At 42.4% G+C, this 18,189-nt stretch overlaps 1 protein-coding gene across 4 annotated transcripts in view; it reads left to right on the forward strand.

The window, feature by feature from the left end:
• The window catches only part of CHRNA6 (cholinergic receptor nicotinic alpha 6 subunit), a 32,466-nt gene extending 15,088 nt beyond the window's left edge, over window positions 1-17,378 (forward strand). For 2 of the 4 annotated variants that reach the window (XM_075138083.1, XM_075138085.1), the window contains exons 2-6: window positions 9,006-9,145; window positions 10,080-10,124; window positions 11,244-11,353; window positions 11,472-12,459; window positions 15,260-17,378. In XM_075138083.1, the coding sequence (XP_074994184.1) occupies window positions 10,098-10,124; window positions 11,244-11,353; window positions 11,472-12,459; window positions 15,260-15,382 (1,248 nt within the window). In that variant the 5' untranslated portion in view covers window positions 9,006-9,145; window positions 10,080-10,097 and the 3' untranslated portion in view covers window positions 15,383-17,378. Of the gene's footprint in view, window positions 1-6,533; window positions 6,642-9,005; window positions 9,146-10,079; window positions 10,125-11,243; window positions 11,354-11,471; window positions 12,460-15,259 lie in introns of those variants that run through there. The other 2 variants (XM_075138082.1, XM_075138084.1) reach the window with 2 other exon arrangements.
• Window positions 17,379-18,189: the final 811 nt, after the last annotated feature.

Here is an 18,189-nt window from a genome sequence, read left to right on the forward strand (position 1 = left end):
GCTCCTGCTGACTGATTTCCAGTGAAATCTGATGAAAAACAGAAATAGGGGCTTAGTTTCAGGTGAAATTATGATTGTGAATATGTCTGATTGTCCAGGAAGTATCCCTTTGTGGTTAGTGCCCTGAAGTCCACATTTTCCTGTCCAATTTTTGTTGACTCCTGTGATTGCTCAGTGCTTTGGCTGTTCCAGGTGTTCACGTGACCATTGAGATATTTTTCCTTCATCCGTTGTCTCCTATGCCAGTTGAGATACTGACTCCTTTGAAGATGGGCTGTCTCTCAGTGTGTTTGTTCAGAGCTCATGCAAAGTCAATCTTTTTGACTGGAATATTTGGCTGCCCCTGCATTACAAGGCTGCATCTTCACTGCCCACTGGCTTTGAGAAACCTTTAGTGACGGGTTGGGAAAATAGGTGGAGAGAGAAATACTGGGTTCTCTCAGACCCAAACATTTTTATTACTACTTTTGTTATTCCAGAGAAAGGGTATGCTCTTTAGGAGCAGAAGGGGAATAAGCCAGGTTAAAAAACTAACATTAGTACTTGCTAATCAGAAGGGGTCAAAACTACTCACAAAACTGAGCAGAGATAATCCCAAACAAGATAGTTTCTTCAAAAGCCACTGGACGCTAAGGATGAGAGCATCTCACAGATTCTGAAATGAACAGGATGATTTAACCCTCCCCAGCTCCCTGGCTCATTTTAACAAAGATGGGAGAGTGGAGTTCATAATTTTTTTATATTTTTGCTCAGCTATTTTCCATTCATTTGCACTGAATATGGCAAATTCCCACACAAACTTTTAGAGGTATGTCTTAAATATATTGAGCCCTTACAAAATACTGCAGCACATATCTTGCTTCCAGAAGGATATCCTTCTCTGTCTTCAAGACTCCCATTTACCATGTGCAAACACCCTTGCAGTGTCCATAAAAATGTTGTAATGACCTGGGAGATGTTTAGGGGCTAGACATGAAGAATTTTTAAGAGAAACTTTTGTAAATCATTCCAGTGTTCCAGAATAAGGAGTAAGGACTGAAGTCTTGACAACTTTCAGAAAAGTTTATGGCCTCTTTATGATCCATGGAGAAGCTCTGTCCTTCAACATTTTCATCACCTGGGAAGTATTTCAGATTTCAGGCAGAGGTATCATAGGTATTTTTAAAGGGGCGTTGGTTTAGTTTTATTACAGGGGAGATCTGAGAAGTGCATGTCAGAATTCCTGCTGTCTTGGATTTTTGACCTCATGCATTTACATGTTCTCTCAGATGGCACTTTTTTTGATATCGGCTGGGGTGCCAGCTGGGAGCTAGACTTTCAGTGTACCCAGTGCGTTGTTAAGACTTTCCTCCAACATCAGCAAGGTACAAGGGTTTGCTTAGGTGTCCAACCCGACAGAAGCTTTTCCCTCACTTAGCTTCTCTTCAGTTTCTGTCCTCTGACAGAATGTCAGAGGAACGTCAAGCTGCCTGGTCTAGATGTGGTGCATTTCTGAGGTTTCTATCCCAGGTGGAATCTGACATTTTATGAGACGTGAATGGATACGGTGTTTATCACCATGTAGTCAAGCATTTGTGATCTCTGCTGTATATGCACACGCGGTGGGCAGGAAGCTTCCAGGAGATGCACCTATGTTGAGAAGATTTATCCTGCATATCTCTCTTCCGCTTTGCCAAGTGATTGGTGTTCTTCCTACTTCAGATCTGGGGATGAAAATTGGGGAGGGTATTGTATTTTACTTATTTCCTGTCCCAGGGTTTTATTTTCTGTATATGTTGCTAATGGTTAGAAAAACTGTTCTTTTTTTCAGCCCAGCTTCCTGTTCAAACAATATTTATGTCGTCACATTTTTTTTGTCTACTCAGTGACGCCTCCAAAGGCCAATTTATAATGAATTTTAAAGATAATTAAGTTTCTGTAAATTTGATGTGAATCAAAAACTGCACAAAGGGAAGAATCCAAATGAGATTTTGACTTTGCCCCATCTGAAGGAGCAACAGACAGACTATATATCTCATTTGGAAGTAGCCACATGGTCAGTCAGCACATATACATTAGGCCACTAATCAGCATACCCATAGCTAGCTTCTACACATGCTGCTTTGTACCCCATAGGGTTCTAAAAGGAAGCAGGATGAAGGTTAAAGCTGTTGAGGTGTGGGAAGTTTAAAGAGAGACAGAAGATGCATGCACGAGAAAAAAGGTTTCATTAGTCCTCCAGCTCACTGACCAGCCCATTTCCCTTGTGATAACTATAATCATTTTTTTCAAGTATTAGTATTTTTTTCCACATTAATTAAGAGTTTAAGAACTCTTTTTTCTTTTTTTTTTTTCAGTTTCCAGCCACAAAGTTCCCCATGGATTTTATTTCTTTGGAACACACTCATGAATTTGCAAAAACACTTGTTAAGTTTGAAATCTCAGTCCGCCAGAATACAGCCTCAGAGAAGTTATTCAGCCAGCGTATGAGTGTATTCATGAATTGTCAGATCAGCAAGAGCACTGTTTGGTATGCTTTGTCTGCGTGGCTCTGTTCGCTTGAGTTACCTGCTCCTTGCAATGGTCTATTATTTAATGAATTTGTAAGGGCTAAAACTGGGCATTTGCATTGTCATTTTGAGCAGCCTAAACTTCAGTTCGTTCTTCCAAGAAAGAAATATGGATGAAGAGGAAATCTGGCTTGATGCCTATACACAGACAAAACCACATTGTCCCCCAGTAATTCTTTTCTAGGGTCATCACACTCCTCCCAATTTCCAAGCAACATTCCCTACTGTGCTAAACCCTCTAATATTCTTCTTTTCCTTCATCCCTCTTAGGCTAGGAAATTTCAGACCTTCAGTCTGGCACTCTTTACTGCAGTCATATTCCCATCACTCTCTTGCTCAATCTGACCCTGCACCTTTTGTTCTAAGATGCCTACCCTTTCCAGTCATCAGACTCATTGCTATCGTATTTTCCCTAACAATATTGCTACTATACCCATTATCCTCAGTACAGGAAGAGGACATTAGGAGAGCCCCCTACACTCACTGAATCCAACAATCCGTCGTTTCAGGGTATTATGTCATAGCATCCCTTTAAGCATTTCCGTTTACACTTCTTCTTGATTTGGTTTTTTCCCTACTTAGGAGATGCTAAATTTCTTAGAAGTAAAATGTTGGCTGTACTAGCATCCCTAGAGGCACTGCAGATGTCAATGTAGAATAAGGTGGCTTCCAAGAGATCCTACTCAAGCTTGTGTGGTCACTACGTTATTTATGTTATCACAACTATATGCATAAACAGAGATTGTCTGTTGGTCTATCTCCATTATATCCCTTCAGAGTTGCTTCAAAATGTGTCTTGATTTTCATTTTGGGATTAATGAGAAATGGCATCTGTGGCAAAGAGATCAAAAGAAGGTATAGAAACATCCAATCCAGTACATTCACACAGCTGGAAGGCTTAGTGGTAATTGGAATGTTTTCAACATGGGCAAATGCAAGGTGAAGAGGAGAGGGAGGAAAAGAAAGTGGGTGCAAGGGGGCAGGCAGAGGCGAGATCGCTGAGGGACGACACAGGAGATTAGGACAGTGCCACGATGAAGCGACAGAAGGACAACACAAGAAGGAGAACACTAAAAGGACTTAAAGGTGGAGAAGGTGAGAGGTGGAACTGCCACCTAAAGCCCATCAGACAAACATTTGCCTACTGAATTGAGGGAGGGGGGGTAGAGGTGGGGGAATGTAGTTCAGAAACAAAGAGCAGGAGTAACCAAGAGAAACAGCTGAGACAAAACACCTCCTGGATGATGTCAGAAGGGAGAATGTAGGGAGCAATGATTTGCTCTGCCTTAGTAATAGATAAACACTTGTTAGTGAAGGATAACCCTGACAACACAATTAATAGACTCTGAAGTTTTGCCTCCAGAAGGTATAAATCTTTGTGACCATCTTGCCCAACTACTTGTGTGAAAAATGCCTCTTGGTGATTTCCACTTCGAGCCCAGTGCTTGCTGAGATAGAGCACGTCTGACAGAGGGTTGTCCCAGAGATGTGTTCTTGCCTCCCTGCCTGAGGTCTGCAATGCCTTGAATGGTTAAAAAGCCTGCTTTATTTCTACAGTCAACTAGAGTTATGCCTGACAAGGGATGGCAGCTTAGCTTGAAAGACCTGAAAGGTGACAGTCTCCTGCCATGAATCAGAACAGAGCATTTTAATGTAAAATGTCAGTGTTCACAAGCAACTGAGCTTGCAGCTGTGTCCATGCAGCACAGGCACAGAAGAAGCACTAGTCCCAACAACCCCCACAAGCCAAACTATTCCTTCACCACTCAGAGCCTGCAATGCAGCTTCACGTCCCAGCCTTTAGAACTTGTTCTTCGTTTACCTGCTCAATTAAAGCATTTCCCACTCTCGGAAATCTCCCCTCTGTCTGTGAGCTTTACCAAGTTCCCTCTTTACCTTAATTTAGCTAATGCACAAGCTATCCAAGATTGACTACAGAACTGTCAGTAAGATGGTGGGATTTGATGCTTTCACTGTCCCATTACAGTTTCCTTCCTCTGGCATCATTTTTATTAGCAGTAGGTGTCCCATGCCCAGGCGAGCGCTGTGTGTGAACACCCAGATAGGAGTGAGCTGTAGCTCAGTTGATTGCTTCCTTAATAAGGTTGCCTGTGTGCTCTCTAACTCTTCCTGAAGGTACACACCCTGGTGCTACGGCAATCCTAATGACAGATCCTGACTTTAGGTCATAGACCTGGACTGTTAACATCATTCTAACAAACATTGCAACTTGGGAAAACCAGACACAAAGCAAAATGTTTTTTTTTTTTACTTTTTCTCCTTGGAAAATGTTGGCAAAATGGAAATTTACAAGAAAAATCACTTATGCTGAAACCCACATCTTCATCTTAAAATCATTTGTAAGGAGAATTTATATCTAACTTCAGCTTGGAGATGCCTCATAGCCGTGCCTTGTGATCTCCACTTACAACCGTGTTTGGTTTGCTGCTGCTTGTGAGAGTGCAGGATGACTCCCAGCCCCCCCAAACACTCTTGTGAGTGTTTTCTCATGTCTCTGCTCTAGGCTCCCTGACTCCAGTGAGCTCTGGAGTAGGGTTTCTGTTAGTAACCCTCCAAGACTGCCTTTTCATCCCTCAAAACTTGCCATGGGCAGCTTTGTCCGCTTCAGGTATCTTCTCTATGTAGGCAACTCATTCCTAAGTCTCCTTCTTCCAGACAGACCTCTTCCCTTCTACCCATATTTTAACAACTTGTGTAGAAGATAAATCGCTTTCTCATTCTGAGCTGCAGCATTGCCTCTGTGTTCTGAGTGTGAAGGGCATCCTTTTTCTGTTCATGGCTTTTCTCTTCTCACCGCACTTACACAACAATGTAACTGCCTGGAAATCAGCAGCATTTCTGTTTTGATCAAATCATTCATCCAGTCACTCAGACTTGTTCATGCTGGACTGAGCCCACATAAAGGAGATTCCCTGTCCAAGCTGCTTGCTGGGAGGCTGAGCGGCACCACGTAACCTGTGGTGCCTTCCACCCCTCTGCAGTTAAGCAGGGCCCTCAGTTTCTCAGACCCTTTGCCTACAGATTCTTTTCAGGCATTCCTGTTGCAAGGACGTGCATACTGAATGCTTGAGGAGTGAACACGCATTAATCTCAACAGGATCATGATCTCTGGTTTTCTAACTTCTGTGATTAAGAGTAACACTCTGTCCCAGTGAACTTGGCCTGTTAGGTACTTTTGTGACAGTGCCTGATGTTTTTCCTTTATTCTGCTACTCCATTTCCACACTAACAGGATACTTGCACAGGAATCACTACACACACACAAAAAAAAAAAGATAGAAGAATTGATGTTGTGAGCTGACTTGTCTGTCAGGAAAGAACCTAGCATGCTTAGTTGTTCCTGCCAGATGGCAATAATAAATCTACTTGCCTTGGATTTATTTACTCAGAATACTGTTATGCAATTCCATCACATGGTACTGTGCTTATTTCAAGGTTCGGATGTTTCTGATAGAAGTGTTAAAACCATATAGCATCCATTTCTCCTGCTGCAGAATTAGTCCTCAGCCAAGAACCTGAAGGTGTTTCATCTCTGCGTATTCTGACGGGCTCAGTCGGGTGAGCACCAGGCCATAGCTAAAGCAGCTGCTTTTGGATGACTGTTCTTTAACCAGTGGGTGGAGGGCTGAGTGAATTCCTCCCCCTGCTCCATGCTGGGCGCCCATTGTCTTGCCTTCCCTCTCTCTCCCGCACTCTTATACATTCCCCCAGAGGCAAGGGTGAGGGTGACTGGAAATGTGAAAAGTCACCTGATAGGATGCTGCCCGACTCCCTTCTCTCTGCACAGCATAAGCTCTCCTCGCCTGGTGATACTGGAAGCAACTCTGCAAGGCTTTGCTCTGCTCAGCAGACTGCAGTTTGCTGCAAATGCAAAGCTGAAATCCATCTTTGTACCGCCTACTTACCGTCCAGGGGGCTTGTATGTCTTCTTGCCTTCTGTTTCTTTCCCCAAACCTCTCTTCTCAAAAGGAAGCTTTATTCTGCTGCTAGCAATGCATCCTGAGAGGTGGCTATGTTGGTGTTACCCTGCATCTTGTGTGTGGGCATTCGTGTTCACATCCTTGATTAAAGGTAGGCTCTCTCTGATACTAGTCTTTAAAATATTTTCTAGTCACTGTCTCTGCTTCTGTTTTCCTGGAATGAATTCAATGTAGGTCTTCTACCAGCTATTTCTAACCTGAAATCCGTAATGTTTCAACAGTATTTTAAGAGAGCTTAAAGCAATACTAGTTTTCACACATAAAACTCTTAATGCTGGTTTGATAACTGATTGAGGAACTGTTTCTAGCAAAGAATGAAAATGAAATAGGAGTTCTAGTAATTTCATTTGGTGCTTGAATTTTCCAATTGCTTAAATAATGCAGGCTAAAGATGTGCATGTTCAGTACTCACACCTTCAAAAGTGAGAACTTTATATTTTTTGTTCACTGTTGTTTGTGATCTGTGGTTAAATATGCTGGAGTGATTTCCATGCACAAATCTCACTGAGCTTCAGCAGGATTTTTGCTTTTAAGACACTACATCTTTTTTGAAAGTCTCACTTCTGCTGATGACCAAGACATGTATGAATTACAGTGCTTGTGTTAGCAAGGCATAAGGCATTGTCTTAAAGCAGCACCAATGGGATAAGAATCTGTAACTGAAGTATAAAAATGAAAGGCGTAAATACCTGTCTGTTTCTGGTACTTTATTTTAAAATATGTGTCTGTTAAGAAGGCAGTAGGAAAATTTCAAATTAAACACGATTTTAGACTCACCGGCTTTAGTCATGAGACTGTGGTAAGAAACTCATATTCCCACAGTAGGATACTTCTAGTCACAGTGCGATGGATGATGATGAGGGAATCTGAAAAGGAAATTGCAATTTCCTTTTTAAATGGCACAATACGTGATGTATAAACATCCAAACTTTACAGACATTCATGTATCTTCTCTGGATGATGCCAAAAGGATGAAACAAAACATCAAGTCATGGAAGTTTTACTAGAATTTTCTTTCCATACATTTAAGTCATCAGTGACCAACATTTCAGCTTTTAATTGTGATAATCCCCTGAATCTGAGCGTGCTTTGTATCACCTTAGAAGCAGAAATGTCGTTTTTCTCAAAAACAGGGGAAGGATGGCCTAAGTATGAGAACAGTGCAGTATGCTGAAACTAAACATCTCCCTGTAGGACATCTGTGCAACTGCAGGCCCTTGTGTTCATTGAAGGAAATGTAAATTGAAAATTTATGTCCTATGCTGTGCCAGAGACCACGCTGCCTGACACGAACCCCTTCTATGTTTAATATTTGCAGTCATAGAGGCTTATTGTGATTGCTTTCCTGATGTGTTCTAGTGCAGTCTGGGACTAACGCAAAAACTTAGGACCATGTATCTAATTTTTCCTCAGTTGTGTCAGTAGTATCTTTGGCATCATCATATAGCTTTGATAACACAGCTGTGCTCAATATGAGGAGCAAGCTCTAAATCTTTGCCTTATCAAGTATTTTGAATTTGAGTGCTGAATTACAGTAGTGCATTGAAATAGCAAAGTTATTCAAGAACAGTATTTTTCTCAGCTAATGTCGCCAGAGTCCAAATGATTTAATCTTTCCTTTTGAAATCAAAGTCTGCAGCCTTTAGCACTGTGAAAATAACTATTTCAGGTTTGGGCTGTATGTTACAGATTAAGAACATTCTTCCTGACCCTGCAGTGAGGCCGCTCAGTGCCTGTCATATACCTTATTCCCGCTAAGCCATCCAGTCAGTCCCGCATTGCCTGGGGGTTACATCTGTGATCTGCTTGTTTCCAAAGAACGGCTCTGTATTACAAAGATGTGTGCTATTCTATAAGAAATTTTAATATTTCTACTTTTTTCCTCATAGAACTTAATAAACGAACTTCCTTCGGAGCAAAAATTGTGCTATCTAAAATAGCTGAAATAGCAAGCATGAGGATAAAATGTAGTCATAGACTAGGAGGCATCGTTATGATCACCTAATCAGAGTCCCTGACATAGATTTTGCATCAGTAGTTGCAGCCTCAAGCTTTTTATTTCTGAATAAGTAGCTATGCTTTTCCTCTCAGTTTTACCATAAAAACTTCTGCGGATGAAATCCAGCACATTTCTACTTTTTCTACTTCACACCCCCTTATTCTGCTGTGGTCTGGTATCAGGGTAGGCCAAATGGAGGCCCATAGGCTAGATCCAGTTTAGGAGACATTTCCACCTTACACTTGAGGAGACAGGGAGCAGTGGGCAATGTCCTGCGGGAGAACACTTTCAGCTGACAGCATGCTGGCAGCCTTCTTCTCTCCCTTCTCTCCCTGTCTTGATACAGGGTCGCAAGCACAGGATCCAGAAATACAGCATGGACTAGTATGTTATCCAGCACCTTCTTTCCCTCTTCCTTACCTCTGACATAGCTGTTCTTTATCTTTACCAACACAGATACCACAGCCTGCGAATCAGAGGAGCGCTTATTTCACAAACTCTTCTCCCAGTACAACCAGTTCATCAGGCCAGTGGAAAATGTGTCTGATCCTGTCACAGTGTATTTTGAAGTGGCCATTACCCAGCTTACAAATGTGGTAAGACTCATTACAGAATACTGCTGAGATCTGGCGATGGTTGCGAACACACGAAAATTGCTGAAGCAGCAGATGTAGTTGTGATGGTTGCACCTACAACTCTCATAGCTGACATATTGCCATGTGTGCATACGTCTACCTTTGCTGTTCTTTCTGTCAGCCGAGTCGCTCCAGTTGCTCGGACGAGCGGTTCGAACTACAGAGATTCATTTGCTTACTCTGTAGCTTCAAATCCCTCCACCCAGAGCAGCAGTACCAAATGTTCGAGTCCACCCTCCACAGGACTAGCCCGCTCCAGAGACACCTGGTTGTGTCCACATCGTGTAGCATGTGGCCTCGTTCTCCTGTAGGGAGAACTGTCCACTGTCATTGCCCAGTGGTCCTGAGAGATAAAATTTTCTTCTTTTTGCATGTTTTTTCAGTCTGTTTGTTTCAAAATAACGTAAGAGACATTCAGCCTGCAGAGTGGTGTTTAAAGCATGGAGCTGGGGACGAATGTTGGGTGTTCTGGGGTGCACTGATACAAGGGTGGGTGTGTCTGAGGTGGCAGACCTGCTGGGCAGGGCAGAGGAACTGTGGAATAAGCAAAACCTGACCTTAACCCTTGCTGAAGTCTGCTCTGTGAAGCGAATTATCCACAGGACAGAGGCTGAGTTTTGATTCTGAGGTACCTAGTTGAGTCCATAATGAAGTGATAGGCAAAGAGTGAGGAGCAACATTCCACAGCAGCTGAGGAGCTAAGTTATCTGAGAGCAGAAATGAAGGCATTGTAAGTCCTCATGGTGAGGGCAGAGAAGACCCTGAAAACAGAAAAATCTGGTATCAGTTAATGTGGAATTCTAGTTTCCATTTTTATCAGAATAAGTTTGTGCCATCTCAGGATACTGTAACTGATTTATGGAGTGAAGAGGTGCATGCCTGTGTTTCTTTCTAGGATGAAGTCAATCAGATTATGGAAACAAATTTGTGGCTAAGACACGTAAGTGACTGCATTGCATTTCTCATGCATTTTGCATTGATATGATTAAATGTGTGTTACCTTGTAAGCTACATCTATGGAGTAAGTGCTTGTTTAGTAACAAGGATTTTAAAGGTATGAATAAGGAGAAGCTCCATTAACCAAAGCCACATTTGAAAAAGTAATTTCTTTATTCTAATTTCCAAGAAATTACATCTCCCATCTTTCCTGTGTGGTATATTCTCCTCCAACTTCATGATGATTGATTTATCTGGTAAATCTAGCTGGATGTACCCATTAAAGACTGATTAAATATGCAGCTCTGCAGTCCTGGATCATCTCTACATTGAAGATTCCAACCAAAACATTTATTAGCCAAAGGAACGCGCCTCCGTTTTTCCTGATGGTTTCAGCATTTTTACATAGACAAAGATCTGTAGAGGACCTAAACTGCTGAGAAAAACAAGCCAACTTCCACCAGTTTCCTTCAGGCACTGATTGTGGTCCACACAAAGCTTTCTGTAAAAGACACTGTACTTATGATCAGGATCTTCAGGGTAGGCTGCAAGAGCGTGGAGCGTGGCCCCACGGTAGGGCACTAGACAGCAATGCAAGAGAGCTGCTGGGCATCCCTCGCTGCCCCGGCTTGGTAATTCGCCACCCCTGCGGAACCAATAGTGTCCCCTGGCAGCAGCTGCCTGTCAGTGTGCGTATGGACCTCCTTTCTCCTGAGGATGGTGGTCTCCTTTGGTGCTGGCCTCCTTTAACCTGCAGGGTGCACTCTCATGACAGCAGCAGCAGGGCCTGTGTTTCCTCTCTGCAGTGGGAGGTAACCTTGCACAGGTAAGGGTCTATCCTGATGTAGCAAGGCAGAGGAGAGATCTCAGCCTGTTGGCAATGGATAACAATTGGCATCCCATCCCCTCACAGAGGAGGGAGTAGCAAATCAATATGAGCAATATTCATATATGTCCAGTGTTTCTCCAGGTCATGTCCTTGTTGTCTTTCAGACCATTGTCCCCTTCTACACGTGCTGCTCTTTCAGTCTTTATCATAGCCTGTCATCTTACAGGAAGATCTGAGAAGCAGATATTTGCTGATAATACAAGGTTTTAAAATCCTTGTTCATTATTCTTTCAGATTTGGAATGACTACAAATTGCGATGGAATCCCAGAGAATACGATGGCATAGAATTTGTTCGGGTACCAGCAGATAAAATTTGGAAACCAGATATTGTTTTATATAATAAGTATGATGAACATTTTTCCATTTTACCCTTTCTCTCAAAAATATCCTCTTGCAGTGTCAATGAAAGACATTTTACTTTCCTGGTAATTTTATTTTCTTTGCCTCATTTGTCTTTCTAGTGCTGTGGGAGATTTTCAAGTTGAAGGCAAGACCAAAGCCCTTCTTCGCTATGATGGAATGATCACCTGGACTCCACCAGCTATTTTTAAAAGCTCCTGTCCTATGGATATTACCTTTTTCCCATTTGATCATCAGAACTGTTCACTGAAATTTGGCTCATGGACCTATGACAAAGCCAAAATTGACCTTCTGATCATTGGATCCAAAGTAGATATGAATGACTTTTGGGAAAATAGTGAATGGGAAATAGTTGATGCTTCTGGCTACAAACATGACATCAAATATAACTGCTGTGAAGAGATCTACACAGACATAACATACTCCTTTTATATTCGAAGGTTGCCAATGTTTTACACCATAAATCTGATCATTCCCTGTCTCTTCATCTCGTTCCTGACTGTGTTAGTTTTTTACCTGCCATCTGACTGTGGTGAGAAAGTGACTCTTTGCATCTCTGTGCTCCTTTCTTTGACTGTATTTTTACTGGTGATCACAGAAACAATCCCATCCACCTCTTTAGTAATTCCCCTGGTAGGTGAATATTTACTCTTCACTATGATATTTGTGACTCTGTCAATTGTCATCACAGTGTTTGTCCTGAATATACATTACAGGACTCCAACCACACACACAATGCCCAAATGGGTAAAAAACGTCTTTCTTAACCTGCTCCCCAAAGTCCTGTTGATGCAGAGGCCACTAGAACAGCAGAAAAAAACCATCTCCAGAAAAAACAAGAAAGGATCAGCCAATTTGTCAGGCCAGTCAAAGCACAACAAACACAAAGATACCAAATTACACAAGGAGCAGCGATGCAGTCACTGTCATAAGGCAACTGAACTCGCTACCACCAAAAGAAGACGACTGAGCCATCAGTCGCTGAAATGGATGGCAGAGCACATGGAGTATTCCCCAGAAGTGAAGGACGTCATTAGCAGCGTTCAGTTCATTGCAGAGAACATGAGGTCTCAAAATGAAACCAAAGAGGTAAGGGAGGTAACCACCCAGCTGGGCATGGGGCCACACTTGCAGCAAGTGAAAACATGGTCTACGAGGGCAGCCCAGAGCAACTGGAGTTGATGGGTCTAGAGAAGAAAATTTTGAGACCTGAAAATGGGTCAAAGTTTCCTACAGAAAGGGAGGAGTTAAATCATCCATTGGGGATGGAGCAAGAAGAGTGATCTCATCTGTTCTTCCTCTATCCCCAGTGGATAGTTTATTTTAGATTAGACATGAGGCTCACCCTTCAAAGCAAAAAAAGAGGAGCATTGCGGCCGTGAGGAATGAACTTTGATCAGCAGTGGTTCAGGCAGAGTTGATCCTGCCATGAGGCAGGGGATAGACTAGATGGGACTTTTCAAGGTCTCTTCCAACCCTACTTCTGTAGATCCTCAGAAGCAATCCTCTTCCACTGCTCACCAACTGCTCAGCCCTGATAAGCAGTGACATCTCAATACTAAGCATGCTATTTGCCAAGCAGGATGCTTTTCTGTGTTAGTAATGGAAGAAGCAAATTTGGGAACTGCTTTTTAAAGAACAGGGCTTGTCTAGCAGCGCAGTAGTTCATCTGGAGAAGAACTATTCTCAGCCACTGATAAATCTGGTAAAGATATTCCTTTCAGAATGCTGCTGTCTGTACTTCGTTTCAGTCTGGTGTGTTCTGATTTTTTTACAGTGATTTGACTAATTGTGGCTTCAGCAGTACAGTATTTTCAGCCATGACAAATATACATTGAAATAAATGTTGAGTTTTGGGGGAAGACAGCTGAAAAAAAACAGACAACAGATGAATAAGGACAGATTAAAAAAAAAGAGGCGGGGGTTTAAAAATGAGACTTGGCATTTGAACTAATGGATTTGCTTGTGTGAGATTATAAATCTTTCATCCTAACTGGGATTACTGTCATAGAAAATGATGCACATTGGAATTTAGAGAATGCTGGGGCCACATCCTCATGTGTAAACACGAGCAACTAAAAGCAGCTCCAAGAAAGATTATCTGACAACGCCCCCCACCCAGGCCTCACAAGGAATAGGAATTCTCTCACACATCAAGATGTTTTAAAAAAATGTTTAGAACCTGATGAAACATTTACCTTTGATCTGTCATGAAATGTTTGCTTTTGGTTTTGAAGTTTTTTAGATGCTCTATGATAGCAAAATCCATTTCAAAATTAAATACTCAAAAAAACACAAATACTTTGTGAGGGAGATGTTGAGAGGTATTCTTTCTGTCAGAATATTTTGTTGAAATTGGCACAAATTCATGCAACTTCTGTGCAACGCAAAAATTACTTTTTTTTGCCTTTTTTATATCTTGCAGAAGTTTCATCTGAAAACAAAGTCCATAATTTTCTGAATAAAGGGCTACAGTTAAAGCCTGGTGACTGAATTCATAGGATAAGCGGGTAATACATGCCAGCCCAAAGCAAAAGACAGGAATCTATCAGCACAGAGGAGGACAGGGACTGAGCTGAGCCTTGCTTAATACTTATGTCCTTAATGTTTTGCTTGACCCCAACATTTTAGCCCTCTCACTGCCACACCAGCTGCACAAAACATATCCATGTACCATATTCAGCTGATTTCTCCAATGCACTCCAAAAAAGAAGAGGCGTTGCGTGAAGCAGTCCGAACGACATGCCGCCTTGATTATACAGCTCATGATAAGTCTTCCGTTGCCAGTTTTGCTGATTCGCATTTTGCAAATCTCTCCTGCCACACGAAATTGTATTCTTAGTCTGGTGTGTGCATCAACAGCTCTGTATCTTACCTTTCAAAACATACTAGGGATGAGGAGCAGGATTTTTCATTTGAAAAAATCCTCTGGAGAAAAAAAGGGGTTTGTTCTCAGGCAAGCACTGAGGAAATGATTCTGCAGTCTGCTTCTGCTTCAGCCAGACGTACAAAGCCATATAGGTGATATCATGCACTAGTCCTGTATAAATAAGAGCCCTTTAAAAATTGTGGCAACATTTACAGCAGCTGGAGCTCTTGCTGCATTTTCTTTCACAAGAAGTACAGCAGCAACCTCTTGGAGGAAAACATCAAGAAATTTGGAAAACAAGCCTCAGCAGAGAGCTCTTAACCAGTCACTAGTTTTATATGAGTGAATGTTCTTCTGATGCGGTGGTCCTTGTATGTAGGTACAGTTCAAAGGGCAGCAACTTCATTGGATGTGGTTCTAAGGTATATCTCTCAGACATAAAAAATCCACTCTGGCCTGCTTAGCACATGACACTGTGGTTTGCTCAGTCAGGGCCCTTGCTTTGCTATAGTCCATGCGTCCAGATGTCCAGTTTGCTGAAATCACTGGGGCTTGATTGGAGTGACAGTGTGGCAAATCAGGCCAGAATAGCAAACTGTCTCTTGTGTGGGCTGTCAGGATAAATCCTTTGACAGGGTCTAGTGATGTGCAGCTATGGTGATTCTGCCTGCTGTTAAACCACCCCACTCTGCACCCACCACATGATGAGGTCCTATTTGTTAATGTCAGCGTCACAGCCATAGCTTGCCAACAGACTCGAATGTTTAGAAAAATTCAGCAGACTAGGACAGTGTTGAATATTCTCAGCCAAAAGTCATAAATACTATAGAAAATCAGCTCCCTCTAAAGACACTTGAAAACTGCAGCAACTGTAAGCATGACAAGCAACATTCTTGACTGCATGTATGTTCTTCCTCACATTCAAAAGCACAAGGGACATTTCCGCTGCATAATGTCAACTCACAATTGCATGTTACATTACATGTAGTTTATCCTTTTCGTTTTTTTTTTGTCTTGCAGGTGGAAGATGATTGGAAATACGTAGCTATGGTGATAGACAGAGTATTCCTCTGGGTATTTATAATCCTTTGTGTGTTTGGGACTGCAGGGCTCTTTATCCAGCCGCTAATAGCAGATACATAACTTGATCCACTGCTTTTTATCCACTTCTGTTCTTCTCTCATTTTCGGTTCAGAACCGTCCCCTGTATTTCTTTCCTCTTACATAACCGCTCTACTCATCGCCTCCTCAGCACCCAACCACAGAGGAGAGGAGAAAGAGGGGGAAGGGTGCTCTGAGAAAGCAAACAACCCAAACAGAATGAGAAGAGGACTGAAAATGGGAGATGAGCATGTGGTCTTTCTATGGTGGAACGCCTGGGATTTTCAGAGTGGCTGCTTGTCTTTCCGTCGGTGAGATCAGCAATAACAATCTCACTGAGGATCACAGGAGCAGATTGAAGTTATTGAGCTTTTCCCTTGGTTTCAGTACAGGGGGCTATTAGGACAGTTCAGGCACTTCTGAGTGCGTTGCCCAAAGAGGACTCTACCTGGCTTCGTTTTTCTCTCCTGATCGTAACTCTTCCTCTGCTTTGAATTAATTTACATTTCCTCTCTATTTCTCTCCTTGTACAACAGTAGTCTTTGGTATGGCACTTAGATGAGGTACCAGAGTCCTACTGACTGGACCAATGCTCTTTATTGTGTTCCTGTGTCGGGGCAGCCAATAATCAAAATAAAAGTACAATCAAACCAATTCCTTGACCCTGTAAGATTTTCAATACAATCTAAAATAAGGAGTCCCCATCTTCTGCAATGTATGTACACAAATGAGGGTCCCAGATCAACAAAGCACATGTTTACATTTACAGTTGAAGTCAGACAAGCCTTAAGCACTTAATCACACTTGAAGACAAACCGACTTGATATTTTGCAGTGCATGTAGCCTTGCTGACATCATTTGAAGCATCTTAGAGTCACTAAAGAGGAATAACCTGGATGCACTATGGAAAACCAGAAAAGATCTGAACTATCTGTGATTACCATGTAAGACATCCACATTTGAAATCTACGTGTTTCTAAGACCTTTAAAAACAGTTCATCTGCCACTTAACTTTGCATGTGACCAAAGTCCCCTTTACTTCCTGATAGTGAATACCAAGACCTTGGTGAGCTCCAGCAGGATTTCCAGGCCATATTTCTCTCGTCAGGTTAACAGTGGTCCCAGTCCACAGGTTCTGCACTGAAAACTCTTGCTTGCTCAGGCTCAGACATAAGCCCAACAGGGAAGGGTTTGTCCCTGGGTAGCTACTCATCACAGACAGAATTGGCTTGACAGCATTGGATGGATCTGAGTTTTCCTGTGTTTTTAAAACCCGAGACCAGCTTGGATTACGCACATCCCAGCAGGAGAAGGCTGGCTATGTGAATCCTATGCAAAGCTGGGCATCTTGGTCCGCACAGCTCTGCAGCAATTTTCCGTTTGCTGGCTCATCGTGGGTCAGTGCTGTGTGTGCAGACCTGTAACTGTAGGGACACTTCCTCTGGGGCTGAGGCTGCTGCTATGTAACCAGGTTCCCAATCCTGAAACATTTTATAGATGTGCACCAGATCTGGTTTCTATACTATGTGGACAGTTCACCCTCAGGTCCCTTGTCTGTTTAGATTCCTGTTGGTTTTGTGCTGAAGGATTAATCTCTAAAAGGCACCATTCCAATTGAAGCCAATGGCTTCAAGAGTATAAAGCCCTTCTCTTTTATGGGAGGCTCTAAATTTAACTGTACAGTGTCAGTGCAGTGTTTTCAGTGTCTGTCATGTATCAGTCTCTGCTTTGAACATGACCAATCCTTGGAAAGTATGACTCCCTGTTTCTGAAGTCCCTGACTGGCCTTTTACTCTTTTTTGATGCTCCAAAATGAAGGGAATAGGACTGAATAAATGTATATGTCGGAGATAAAGGTGGAATGACAAGAATATGACTGTCTTAATCCAGTAGTTGAAATATGTAAAGTCATGATTTTCCAGAAGAAAATCGGATTTTCTGTAATCCCCCTGAACTTTGCATGATTATGTAACAACTGACAGATGTACGAACAAGCATGGTTTGTTTTGTCAGCCTGTCAATTAAATATCACTCCTGGGATCTACTTTCTTGAAGAATTTGTATTTTTTAAAAATCTCCCTGCTGTACAGAGTGTTTAGAGATGCTACTAAATGACATTTGCTATACTGGCTCTTTAATCAGAGAGGAGGGGAGGGGAAAGAAAGGGAATTTGAAGAGGAGAGCTGCATTCTGAGCCCGAAAGCTTCATTTCTACAGGAGAGACATCTGACTGCCAGTGTAGACTGTTGCTGTCTATGACCATACAAACAGTGAAAATATTGTGGCTGAAGGTGTACTGCATTGGTGTCTTAGGCATGACAGCTACTACCCCACAGCCAGTAAGCTGACTTTAGCAAAATCCCTGGCTTTTTGTCAAAGCATTCACAATTTTACAGCTCCTCATCTCCAGTTAGGAGGCCTCCGTGCCCCAGCACCAGCTCCCTGTCTTTGTCATTTACAGTACTACACATCTCTCTGTCTTGCCTACCCAGCCAACACAGGGTTTGCACGGTTTAGCTCATCAGCCTGGTATCCTAAGAAAGTAAGATTTACAAAGTCATGTTCTGTCTCTTTCTGAGTGTACTATTTCCCCTTCCTTCCCCCCACCCAGTAACTTTTGGATCCTTCTTTTGCCATTTTCAGCTGTGTTTGGCACAGTCAAGACTGGGAGCCTTGTGTACTCCTGTCAGCTTTGTGAAAGTAGTTGGCTAATTAGAGAGAGTGGGGCGTGGAGGATGCGATAAGCATCTCATCTTGGAGAAAGCTGCAGTAGGGGCCCAACTCTGAGCAGACATGGAAGAACCCACACAAAAGAGACATTTTTGCTTGCCCCAACTCCTGTTGGGGGA

The sequence above is a fragment of the Calonectris borealis genome, chromosome Z (assembly GCF_964195595.1).
Source record: "Calonectris borealis chromosome Z, bCalBor7.hap1.2, whole genome shotgun sequence".
Lineage (NCBI taxonomy): Eukaryota > Metazoa > Chordata > Aves > Procellariiformes > Procellariidae > Calonectris > Calonectris borealis.